Here is a 12,851-nt window from a genome sequence, read left to right on the forward strand (position 1 = left end):
AAACAGCCAAGGGCTGACAAAGCAGGAAGTGACCAGAAGTACCATCAGGAGTCTGTCCTTGCTGTCAGATCTAATGTCCCTGCACGGTTTGCTCATTGAAACTTCCACTCTTCCTCAGAAGAGTCAAATTGGTTGGAAATTTGGGAAGGGAAGGAAAGGAAAGCCAATGCATACGGTCCCCTGGCAACCTCTGCAGTAGTTTAAAACTTAACCTCTACCTCGGCTCTGGACACAGACAGGCTTTGTGATGTGTAGAGAAAGCTTTGCCAACCCTGCCTTACTCCTAGTGCCCTCAGCTTTCTCTGCAGAGCATTCAGCACGCATTGCTCCAGTCTTTTTGTTGTCTATGCTGAAATATTTACATAGAGATAATGTAGGAGACCAGGAGATTGGTACAAAATGGTTTATTCTGAGAACATGAACATGGACGGTAGTTGACATAGCATGGGAAACCCAGACAGCATAGATGCAGTCCACGGGAGCAGCTAGCTCCAGCTCACAAGCTAGGTGATGCACTGTCCAAATTTGGGGCAAAAGCCTGCACAGAGAAGAGCCCAACTTAAGGACCAAATGCATGGAAAGGTCCAGGGATAGAAAAGGGGTTGTTAGATCATGAAAATGCTTGCATTTCCATGTTTCTTAGAAAGAAAAAGCCAGTGTATTGCAAGAGGTTACATCTGAACTGAGCCGAGTAACAAATTTGATTAAAGCATGTTTTCCAGTATGATTTAATGACTTCAAGAGACAAAGAAGTCGCCAGTTTTGTAGATGACTGTAAGTTTAATTATTCTCAATATTCAGAAAAGAGCACCTTATTTCTCCCTTGTTATCTGACAATTATTTCCAGATGTTACCTCTCGCTGCACCTGTACTTCCTGGATGAAGGGATTCTGCAGGTGAACTTCTCACAGCTCATTTGCTGCAGTGGAAACAAAGCAGTGAGATGCGGTAAAACCGAGACTCAAAATATACACAAAAGACGGACTAGGCGTGCTGTGAAAGGTGATATTTCTACACAGAAGTTTATAATCAAGCTGGATGGTCAACCCCCCTGCGCCAACACCTCCCTCTGTCTCCAGCGAGGCTAGGGACCAGGCCGCCAGCGCCGCGATCGGCCACGGAGGGGCAGAAACGGCAGATGGCAGGCCACGGCTCCCACAGGCAGCCTCTGTTCGCGGAGGGGCGGCCTCGGCCTACGACCTGAGGCACCAGCGGCGGCTCCAGGGCGGGCAGAGGGAGCCGGAGCCCGCCCAGGCCGGCCCCTCACCGCTGCTCGGCAACGGCCGGGTCAGCTTTCCCGCGGCAGCCGCCCCCCTCCTCCCATTGGCTCTTTCCCGCCCCTGGGCGGGGCCGTGGCTGGCGGCCCGTTTGAAACTGGCCATCCAGCGCAGCCCGGGCGGCTGACTGCTACCTCTCCTATTGGTGGCTGCTGAGGAGGGGCGGGCACTGGCGGCAGCGGGGACGGAGGCAGAGGGCGCGCTCCAGCCTGCGCTGTCTATCCCAGGAGTCAGTTAGCGAGAGTGGGCGGGGATAGGCTAATATTGCTCCCGGCATTGGCTGGTGAGCCTTCTGGGTACGGTGATTCTCGCCAATTCCCGGAGAGCTTCCTCCCTTCCCCCGTAGAGTGGGCCAGCCCCTGCTCTCTTATTGGCCAACGCTGGCTGCCATCGCCTCGCGGTTGGCGGTGGAGCCGAGGGGGGCGGGGAGAAGACGCTGGGGCGGCCATGACCGAAACTTGTGTGCCCCCTCGGGTGTGACAGTTGGAGCAGCGAGGGGCGCGGGCCGGGCCCCGCTGCCGCCTCTGGGCTCCCCGGCTTGCCCGCCCCATGGACGCGGAGGAGGAGGCGCGGAGGCGGAAACTGGAGGCCGGCAGGGCCAAGGTGAGGGGAGGGGGTCCCGGCTTGGGGGGGCCGCCCCCACCTTGCTCCCGGCGCCCTGCGGTGCGCGGCCGGGTACCGAGTGGGGGGGCCTGGCGGCGGGGCTGGCGCGGGGCTGGCTCCCGAGCCGCCCGCGGCATCGCCTTTGCCCGCCCCGGGTCTCTCCCCCGCGGCGGGGCGCCGGCGGGTTTTCCCTCGTTGCGTGGCGGGGTTGGTGCCGCACTCGAAGCGGCACTCGGGTCCGGGGGTCCGGGCGGCGCTCGTGAAGCTTTGCTGCCAGTTCGGAGCTGTGTCAGGAGATGAGAGGTGTTTACCTGAGCAATGTGGCTCTGCCAGAAATAAACGTGCCTAGCGGTGCTCCCTGAGTGCATGCTGCCTGGAAGGTTTCCCGAATTACTACAGAGGTATATAAACATTATCTTCAGTGACCAAGGAGCAGCTTAAAGTAGTGCATATATCTTCCCCCAGGTTCTGGTTTTGTTTTGCTTTGCTTTGTTTTTTTTTCCCCAATTCCCCCTTTTTACCTAGGTTTCCACTCAGTTATTTGTGGAAATACCATATTTCCAGGTGAGAATCGCCAAGAATTGGTGTTGCATGTTTTACTACTTCAGTGATTAGTCTGCTTGCCCTTAAATCTGCAGGTGGGTTATTGGAGAACTGGGTTGGTTTGGTTTGTTTCCAGTCATGCTGTTAGTGAACACTTCACACGCTTTGAGCAGTTACATGCCTTCAGTTAGGTGTCGTTTGGTGGGACTGTGTAGAGAGCTCATATGATACTTATAGTAGCTGTGGCTAGTCTTATGTTAACATTTCTTTTGTAACCCTTCTCTAAGTGCAGTATCTGTTTATAGTTAGAAAATGTGATAGACTTGCCTTGAATAAGTTATTAGTTCCCACCTGTTGTACAGCTGTTGTTTGCCATTGAAAAAAAAAAGAAGTAGGGACTTGCATTACGTTTCAAGTTATGTGTGCAGAGCCAGTGTTGCAATTTTTTTTTAAACTATATGCTAAATATCTCTCATCTTACCATTTAAAAAAAAATTGTTAGCAGCCCATCAATGTTGCTATTACATGGTATCATATACCTGATATACTCAGAGGAAAGGAAAGTGTTTAGAAAGGCAGAGATGGATGTGCTTCCTCTGCTTATTAAAATGTCACAGAGATCCATTACTTAGCTAGCAGACACTGGGCACCAGACTGTTCAAAAAACACCCGGGCAAATGAATAGAAGCAATATTCATTGGGGCTTATTAAGCACAAAGATAGTATGTTTGGCTTTGGAAGGCAAACACATGAGCTGCAGATTCCTTAGTATGCTCACACCCAATTTCTAGCATGTATGGCTGTATGCTTGCCCCGTTTTTGTATCTTTACTTATATATCTGCAGTTGTAGAGCTGACTTATGGAATAGATGCATATCGGGCTAATTACTGGAATAAATGCACCTTTGGTCTTACTCAGTAGTCCTTTGCGTGTTCTTAAGCCCATAGTAGGATGTGGTCATGCTGCTGAGTAGGTGGGCTGCAGGACTGTAACTTGCTTCAGAAACTTCCTCTGGATAGTTCGTGTTTTTGAAGGCTCTTATATAATAGAGCAGTAGGGAAGTGTCCCTTGTTTTTGTTCTTTTCCTTTTTTTTTTTCCGTGTTTTTTTTTGTGCTGCCCTCCTCATGAATACAAATGCAATTTTGAAAGGGAGAAATAACTATGTGCAGGTACAGTATTTCCTTCCTGTGGGGCAGGCCTACAGCAGCTTAAGGTGATCCCATCTCCAGACCAATACAGAAGTGTTCAGTGTTAATCCAGATCAGCTTCCTGAATCATCTCACTGCATTACTGCGAGGGTGCTCACGACAGCAGGGGATAGGAGCGCGAGGCTAACTGTGTGTTGCAGGCTTCTGTTGTAGCAACCTGTCTTGTAGCAACCCATGCAGTCATGCTAACTGCAGTCTGATACTGCTTGAATCTGGAGGTGTGAACTGCTGTGGGGTTTTTCTGCCTTCCTCCTCCCCCCTCAAAAAAAAAAAAAATTGTCTTTGGCATCCGTAAGTTTTAGTCTGCTAAATAATGACTTGGGAAAGGAATGTAATGTGAATGTTTTCCTCTTTAAACCACTTGCATTATTCTTTTTCATATAGGAATAAAAACTCCATTATTTAAATGCATTTAAGTTATCACCAAATAATAATAATAATAATAATTCCAACTGTTATATTAACTGGAAATTGTCATGATTTGGCAGCTAAGTACTGACTGTATCAGGTACTTCAGATTTCCGTTTTTAATAAATGCAATACTTATAGCCAAGGTAGTAACTGAGAAATGGAACAAAACCCAAGTGTTCAGTGCTGCTTTTTTCTCCTTGTTTTTTTCCACCTCAAATTAGCTAGTATGCTAGTGTTTTGTTGGCCATCTATGCCTCTAGTTACAGACCTATATGTGCCCTACCTCATGCGTGAGAAGTCTTTGCTGTTCCTGCATTTTACACGATAGGAGCTCGAAAAGGAGTGCATGTTTTCCAGGAAGTTTTCCCGCTTCCTCAATTTGAGGAAGCTCTAAAAAAAATGTTTCTGGGTTTTGTCTAAGAGCACTCGTGCTTATGTTTGCTGTATCTAGGAGGTGGACTAAGGTTTATTTGAACAACCTGTTTCTATGTGGTTTTCTGCTCTGTTCCATTTTCTATGGGTATTTGTTTGGTACTAATTCCTGAAGCATGTAAAGCAGTAAGTCAAGGAGTAAATTATGTGAGAGGTAGGCTGGGGAGAGCTGAACAGTGTTGCACGTATTGTAGTTTTCCTGTCTGCTGGCCTATGCTGCTGGTGCCAGTCAGCTTGCAATAATGTGGTGGAAGGATGTCAGTGTAGCAGTTTATCAGGGACAGGGATGATTCGGGGACCACGCAACACAAAACCTGGAAGGCTTGTTCTAGTTCTGGGATGCTCGCGTGGTGTTGGCCATACCAATTCAGAGGTGCCTTGCGCTTGCCACTTTTAACTGACTGGTCCTGGTGAAATGAAGATGCAATATATTGGTACCTGCAGAAAAGCTGGGTGTTATTCTATACAGAGAGCTGCTTTGGATGCTACAGTGGAACAGTGCTGTTGATGTTCCTGTAGCATGCTATGTCTTGGCTAAAAGTGAAGCTTTCGCCTTTGCCCATGCTGCGAGAAAGCAAACTGAGAATTGGGTCCTTCAAAACGGGCATGATGGGATCTCACTGGGATGTGGGAGGATCAGTGTTAGAATCATAGAATCGTTAAGGTTGGAAAAGACCTCTAAGATCATCAAGCCCAACCGTCAACCCAACACCACCATACCCACTAAACCATGTCCCTAAGGGCCTCATCTACACGTCTTTTAAATACTTCCAGGGATGGTGACTCAACCACTTCCCTGGGCAGCCTGTTCCAAGGCCTGACCACTCTTACAGTAAAGAAATTTCTCCTAATGTCCAGTCTAAACCTCCCTTGGCGCAACTTGAGGCCATTTCCTCTCACCCTATCGCTGGTTACTTGGGAGAAGAGACCAACACCGACCTCGCTACAACCTCCTTTCAGGTAGTTGTAGAGCGCGATGAGGTCTCCCCTCAGCCTCCTCTTCTCCAGGCTAAACAACCCCAGTTCCCTCAGCCGCTCCTCATCAGACTTGTGCTCCAGGCCCTTCACCAGCTTCGTTGCCCTTCTCTGGACACGCTCCAACACCTCCATGTCCTTCTTGTAGTGAAGGGCCCAAAACTGAACACAGTATTCGAGGTGCGGCCTCACCAGTCCTGAGTACAGGGGCACAATCACCTCCCTGCTCCTGCTGGCCACACTATTTCTGATACAGGCCAGGATGCCATTGGCCTTCTTGGCCACCTGGGCACACTGCCGGCTCATGTTCAGCCGGCTGTCGACCAGCACCCCCAGGTCCTTCTCCTCTGGGCAGCTTTCCAGCCACTCTTCCCCAAGCCTGTAGCATTGCCTGGGGTTGTTGTGGCCGAAGTGCAGGACCTGGCACTTGGCCTTGTTGAACCTCATACAGTTGGCCTCGGCCCATCGATCCAGCCTGTCCAGGTCCCTCTGCAGAGCCTTCCTACCCTCCAGCAGATCAACACTCCCGCCCAACTCGGTGTCATCTGCAAACTTACTGAGGGAGCACTCGATCCCCTCATCCAGATCATTGATAAAGATATTGAACAGGACCAGCCCCAGCACTGAGCCCTGGGGAACACCGCTCGTGACCGGTTGCCAACAGGATTTAACTCCGTTGACCACAACTCTCTGGGCTCGGCCCTCCAGCCAGTTTTTTACCCAGCGAAGAGTGCACCTGTCTAGGCCATGAGCCGCAGCTTCTCTAGGAGAATGCTGTGGGAGACAGTGTCAAAGGCTTTACTGAAGTCCAGGTAGACCACATCCACAGCCTGTCCCTCATCCACTAGGCGGGTCACCTGGTCATAGAAGGAGATCAGATTGGTCAAGCAGGACCTGCCTTCCATGAACCAGTGCTGGCTGGGCCTGATCCCCTGGTTGTCCCGGACATGGCTCGTGAGCGCCCTCAAGGCGAACCGCTCCATGATCTTCCCTGACACCGAGGTCAGGCTGACCGGCCTGTAGTTCCCTGGATCCTCCTTCCAGCCCTTCTTGTAGATGGGCATCACATTAACAAGCCTCCAGTTGTCCGGGACCTCCCGAGTTAACCAGGACTGCTGGTAAATGATGGAGAGTGGCTCGGCAAGCTCCTCCGCCAGCTCCCTCAGTACCCTCGGGTGGATCCCATCTGGCCCCATAGACTTGTGTGTGTCCAGATGGCATAGCAGGTCATTAACTTCTTCCTCTTGGATTATGGGGGGTTTATCCTGCTCGCCGTCCCTGTCTTCTAGCTCAGGGGGCTGAGTACCCTGAGGATAACTGCTCTGACTATTAAAGACTGAGGCAAAGAAGGCATTGAGTACCTCAGCCTTATCCTCGTCCGTGGTGGCAACGTTCCCCCCCGCATCCAATAGACGATGGAGATTCTCCTTGGCTTTCTTTTTGTCATTAATATACTTGTAAAAGCATTTTTTGTTGTCTGTCACGACAGTGGCCAGGTTGAGTGTTATATGCTTTCTTCATATTCACACACACTGCTTCGTGTTGGATGACTGTATATCTGATGATACTCTTATAATGACACTTAAATTCATGTAGCTGATTAAAGACTTTGGAAACCTGATACTGCCCGAACTAGCACTTTTCCCCATCCAGTGATTCCATGAACCTGGAGGGTGTTTAACTCCAGACACTTTCATAGACCAGCAAGTCCAGTAGTTCCGTAAAATTTTGGAGTTGTTGGATGATACGTATTATGATTTCATATGTTTAATACATATGAATGGGACAAAATTAAGTTTTGTTTTCTTTGAGCTGTGCATTAAAAATCCATACTCATTTAGATGTTCAGTCATGGCAAGTCTTGGTATTTTAATGTCAAATACTTAGTCTGCCTTCAGGAAATCATTAACTGCTCTCTGTGATGGCCATTCTCTCTGCCTTTCCTTTCTCATCTTTTCTGATTATTTTATTCCTATTTTCCCTTTTTTCCTGCAGCTTCCTCTACTCTCCATTTTCCTGCAGGTTTCCTCCTGTTCCTTTTCCCCATGTTATCAGGTTAATTAGTGCAATAGCTATTTTTGATACATATATTGCCATCAGTAAGTGCTAGAGTTAACACCTGATTTCAGAGAATAGTATTTGTGTCTCATTACACCTTTATTTACTGGTCTGTTCATTTTGCTTATTTTGAAAGGCAACACGGCACCTGGCAAGTTTTGTTTAATCTGCTTTCAGTATTAATAACTATGGAAACTACCGAACTTAAACTTAAAAATAAGCTATTTGTACATAAACATCTTAAGTGCTGGTAAGAAACTGATGTCTTTTTGCAAATATACCTTTTAAACAGGCTGCTCAAGGTAGCAGGTGTGTAACCGTGTATCTGTTGAGTAGCTAAGCTGTAGTAGAAGTTGCTATAATGGCATGGGTGTAAGGAGAAAGGACTGAACTAAATCCATTTCACAAGTTGAATGAAAAGAAACAGGCAAGATTTTTCTGTAGGGTGGCTATTTTACAGGAAAACCAAGCTGTCAAGCAGTGGATTTTCATATATATTGCAGGGAGAATTTGGCAATTATGTTTACATCCCGTCATCGTTTGACTATCTATTTTATCTCATCACAAGGATATATTAATAGTGAACTTGATAACCTATGGTTGTAACCTTGAAGAAGGCTTTTTCTTTCTGAGAAGGATGTCTGGATTTACGCTGTGAAGGAGATGTTACTTGGAAATGCTGCCTAAACACAACACTAGAGTTGAAAATACGATAATCCTTTTTAAGCTGTTTAAGGTGCTAAGGAAACTTGGGTAATAAATTCTGTTAGTGACGTTCTTTACAAGTCCCTGGTGCTTCACAGAGCTGTGATAGTCTGATAAAGTAGAGCATCTGATTCTGCAACAGAAGAAATTAAAATGACCTGGCTTAATTGATTTTCTATTTATGTACTGTAGGCTGCTTTCTGGCTAGGAAGTTTTGCTGTATTCTTTTAAGGGGGTGACAGGGAAGGAGCGTGAGGATTCACTTCCGTTAATTTTAATCTTAAAGCTTATGCTGGCAAAGATCTGTTTAGATACATTTCTAGGGGGTTATTGGTTTTGCTGGTCTTAAAGAAAGACTGCTCAATTATTATTTTTTCCTAATGATTCTAGTATATTAACAACTCGTTCCTTTACTAGTCTGTCTTGCTATAATTCTGGATTGTCATTGACACACAAAGTTTCACTGAGTAAAATTTGATTCTTATATTGAAATGAGTCTTTAGTACTGGTGTGAGATTTCTTGCTTAATTGCACAGTTATCCAGTATGTTCTGAATGTGTAGAAAGTAGGAAGATAAAGCAGTTTTTCTGCAGATGTATATATTTTATCAAGATAGGATCTTCGTCACCCATGAGTGTGTTAATTTTGTGGTCCTGCTACCTTTTTCTCGCTTACCTCTCCCTCTACCTCTTCCAATCTTTTCTGCACAGTTTGCTTACTTCAGACAACGAAAAACAAAAAGTGACATCACGCAGCCGCAGAAAAAGACGGCGAAGAGGAAGGGCTCGTCTGTCCACACGCATGACGTTCCGAAGGAAGAGTACGCACTAGCAGCCCAAGATGTTGGTAAGGGTATAGAGAGTAAGGCTGAAGACACCAACCTACTGGAGAGTAAGGCTGAAGACACCAACCTACTAGAGACAACAACAGAGACAGAGGTAAATCTTAGTATTTCTTGCGTTTCACTTCACTCCGTCTGCAGATAAGAAGTATTCCAGATAATTGTTTTACTTAATTGGGTATTAGCTCTCTGGCACTGTCAACTGGCTGCCATCAGAAGTAAGTAAAGCGGTGTATTTTCACTTGTAATAATTAACTCTCTTACAAAGTGATGTAAATAACTGAAAAAAACTCTCCATTATATGGGCTGGACAGCTGGTATTGTCAAGGAGCTGTCTGCTGTTAGCCTGCTAAATTGAGGTCTTTCGCCTTTCACTGCCATGAACTTTTCTTTGGGCAGACTTTTGGCTGTGACTTCATGAAATGGCAAATCCAGACTGAGGGATGTAGTAGATGAGCAAAACTGTCAGGACCTTATAATGCATAGCATTAGTTTGGTTTTGTATCACTTTGCTGGCTCAAATGTGCTTAACGTTTTCTGAAAAAATATAGTTTGTTCCAATGCTTTTAGTAGCCATTGTAAAGCCAGCATAGATTTACATTCCTGAACAAATTTGTTTAAAATGTGACTGCTTGTGTCTGGTGTATTTCAGTATGTTTGTACTGATGACCCTCTAGAGGTAGCCCTGTCGTCATGTCAATAAACGTAGAAACATAGCTTGTGATATAGCTTGAAACTACCAGACATCTGCTAATAGATGTACTGGTCTGCCTGAAATAAGCAGTTTCTTTCTTGCTTCAGCTCACAAGCAAGATTTTTATTTTTATATCAGCTGTGGATTAGACAGTCATGTGACACTTTCTCGCTCTTTCTGTCTTGTAATAAAAATAAGCAAAACATAGTTTTGAACAATTTTTTTTTAGTAGGAATCCAGTTTGCTTCAGAAGTGGCTCGCTAATGCTTTCACAAGCCTCAGAAGTTACAAGGCGACTCTCTGCCTACAACAAACTGTATCTATCTTGGTCTGGGATTTTGTTTAGAAAGTAGTTTCCCAGTGCATTTCAGCATGTTGTCTATGCAAAGATTCGTGAGTTTTGGGGAGGTGGTGCCTTCTGCATAAAAAGCATCTCTCCAGCTATTGGTGTGTTTTCACAACATACAACAATTACAGCAGGCTAAGTGTATTTGCAAACCTGCAATAATGGAGGATACTATTTGCATGTATTATCCTGCTTTCTGTTGTGAGGGTATCCCTAGTGTTTTCAGAATATCCTGAACGTAATGTTAGCATTGCAAAGGCTTTTATGAAGCTACATGCCAAGCTGTCTGCTCTAAGAAAAAAGCATACAGTATTTTGTCACTCAACCATAGCATCATCAGTAGCATCCTTATTACATTCATGTGAACTTAAATTAAAAAACAAACAAAAATCACTTACTGCTTCTAAACAGCCTCTGTCAAAATAGCTGGTTTGTACAGCAAATTGAATTGCTTTCTAGGTTACATGGAGAGGGTAGTCATTGGAAACTACTTTGTGCAGATTCAAAATACAGGGAAGGTTATGGGCTGCCTTTTTTAAATAGTGCTACAGTCATCTTTGTCTTATGAATTTAGTGTGAGGTAAATATCTTTCAAGATATCAAGCTACATTAAGTATATGCATCAGAAAATAGTACTGCTTTTGTAACAGTCTGAATGATTTTAGCATGTTTGTTAAGTAATCTCCTGCCAGTTAGTTACTAATATTTAGTAGTGGATTAAAGAATGCTCAGCTGTATTTGCAAGCCACAAAAGCAGAAGATAAAACATTGAATCTCAATGGTGAGCCTTAGCCCTAAATTTTTGAGTAGACATTCATAATAATTTTTTTTTTTTTGCATTTATTTCATTCAATTGACCATGGATGACCAGCTGAGTTTAGCATTAAAGTCAATCTCTCTCTGACTGTCTCTCACAGTCTCTTTCTCTCCATGTCTCACAACATGGACATTTCTAGCTTATTGTGCTTAAGGTGTTTCCAAAATAATTCATCTTTTCCTTAGGTATCTTTAAAATGGCCATGATTTAGTGTTTATTTGTTTACTTACTAGGGGAGTGCTGACTTGTCCAACTGGGATGTACTGAATGATCACGTGGCTGAAGTAAGTGTGAAAGAATGTATCTTTAGTAAAAGATGCTGATATACATGTGAAAGAAGAGTATGGTAATTGGTTACTAAAATGACTAGTTATTGAACATTGTTATCAAATGTGATAAAAGTGATGCGATTTCACTATTTTACAGTCTAAACCAGATACTTATCTGTACATACTGCATACTTATCTGTATGTACTGGCTGCAAAATTGGTTGCTAAGAGAATTGGTTTTAGTGAAATCATGGACCTTGTCCAGAGAAATTTGAATGATGTTTTTAATTGAGAAGTAGGTTTATTCTGTAATCGTTTCATACATTAAAAACAAAAAGTATTTAAAATAAAATACAAGATACTGTCTGCTCTGTGAGAATTGTAACAATATTACTCCTAAGAAACCACAGGATTGATTGGAGCAGCTTCTCTCTTTGTACGTGTTTTTTTGTTTTACTGTTAAAGGCCATAGAAACTCAGAATATGTTGCCTATTTATTTGCTGTAGCGGCTTACACTTGAATTTAATGTTAAGTCAAGAACTTTACATTATTATTTTTCCTATGGATGGACTGTTCTCCAGTCAACACAGATATGTGTAAAAACTTTGTTTAATTTTGGTAGTATTCACCGCCTGCCCACTTGTAAGTTGGAAGGTATTTTAAATCCCAACACATGTCAGAACAGCACTTTGCCACAATTTGGTGCCATAGAATCACAAGGCTCTTTTCCCTAATTTACTTTTGCGCCTTGAAGTATTATATGAAAATATACTATCTATGACAATTTTTTATTTGAAATTTCTAAGAATTAAGGACTCTATATATAATGTTTCTATTAAATACAAAGTCCCAGTATTGAATTATTTTTAAACTAGAATTTGCCCAGAATTTAAGTTTGAATTTATAATCAGAGTAATTACAAAACAGAAATGGTATATTGTTTTGGTGAATAAACACGTTTTTGTTTCTTTTGTGAAGAAAGTTACGATAAATTCTGCTGCAGAATACAGTGAGCTTGATGCTAAAATGTGTCAGACGAGGATAGCTGAGTTAGAGAACAGACTTCTGGAGAAACAGGAAGCAGTCGAAAGACTCACTGCTCAGATGGATAAGCTACAGGAACAACTCACTCAGCACAGTGACTCTATGCAACTTCAGGTATGTTTCACAGAATTGGATAACGGGGATAATACTACTTTATTTTAATCCTAAAAATATTTAGGAGGCAAACTCAAAATAAATATTGTGTTTTATTGAAAAGTACTTCACTTTGCTAACATGTGCTGCGAAAAGCAGTACTGAGGTTTTCCATTCACCAGTGTCCAGGACTTCATATTGCTTGAATCAAGCGAGAGTAGAGTTAAATTTAAAATGCTTCTGTTTTTAGAGAGTTTTTATGAAATGCATAGTTAGTCTTCTGCTGAGAAATGGTTGGACACTTGCTACTAGTTTTTATTGCTGAATTTTCTTACCATATTGAGGAGTGGGCCTTTATAGAGAGAACCTGCAAGAACCACTAAGGTAAGTATGGTTAATCATACATTGAGATAGGGGCTCAATGTAAAAACATGGGACTTATATTTTTATAAATACTGACTTTAAAAATACATATATTATATATCAAGGTCATGCTGAAAAATGATGCAAAAAAACCATTCCGAAGTATTGT

The 12,851-nt window shown here is 43.7% G+C and overlaps 1 protein-coding gene across 5 annotated transcripts in view; it reads left to right on the forward strand.

Annotated features, from left to right (window-relative positions):
• The first annotated feature begins 1,692 nt into the window (after positions 1-1,692).
• The window catches only part of PCNT (pericentrin), a 100,993-nt gene continuing 89,834 nt past the window's right edge, over positions 1,693-12,851 (forward strand). For all 5 annotated transcript variants that reach the window (XM_075153865.1, XM_075153868.1, XM_075153866.1 and 2 more), the window contains exons 1-4: positions 1,693-1,880; positions 8,925-9,152; positions 11,146-11,196; positions 12,161-12,340. In XM_075153865.1, coding sequence (XP_075009966.1) covers positions 1,827-1,880; positions 8,925-9,152; positions 11,146-11,196; positions 12,161-12,340 — 513 coding nt within the window. In that variant the 5' untranslated portion in view covers positions 1,693-1,826. The remainder of the gene's footprint in view (positions 1,881-8,924; positions 9,153-11,145; positions 11,197-12,160; positions 12,341-12,851) is intronic.

This window comes from Calonectris borealis, chromosome 6 (genome assembly GCF_964195595.1).
Source record: "Calonectris borealis chromosome 6, bCalBor7.hap1.2, whole genome shotgun sequence".
Lineage (NCBI taxonomy): Eukaryota > Metazoa > Chordata > Aves > Procellariiformes > Procellariidae > Calonectris > Calonectris borealis.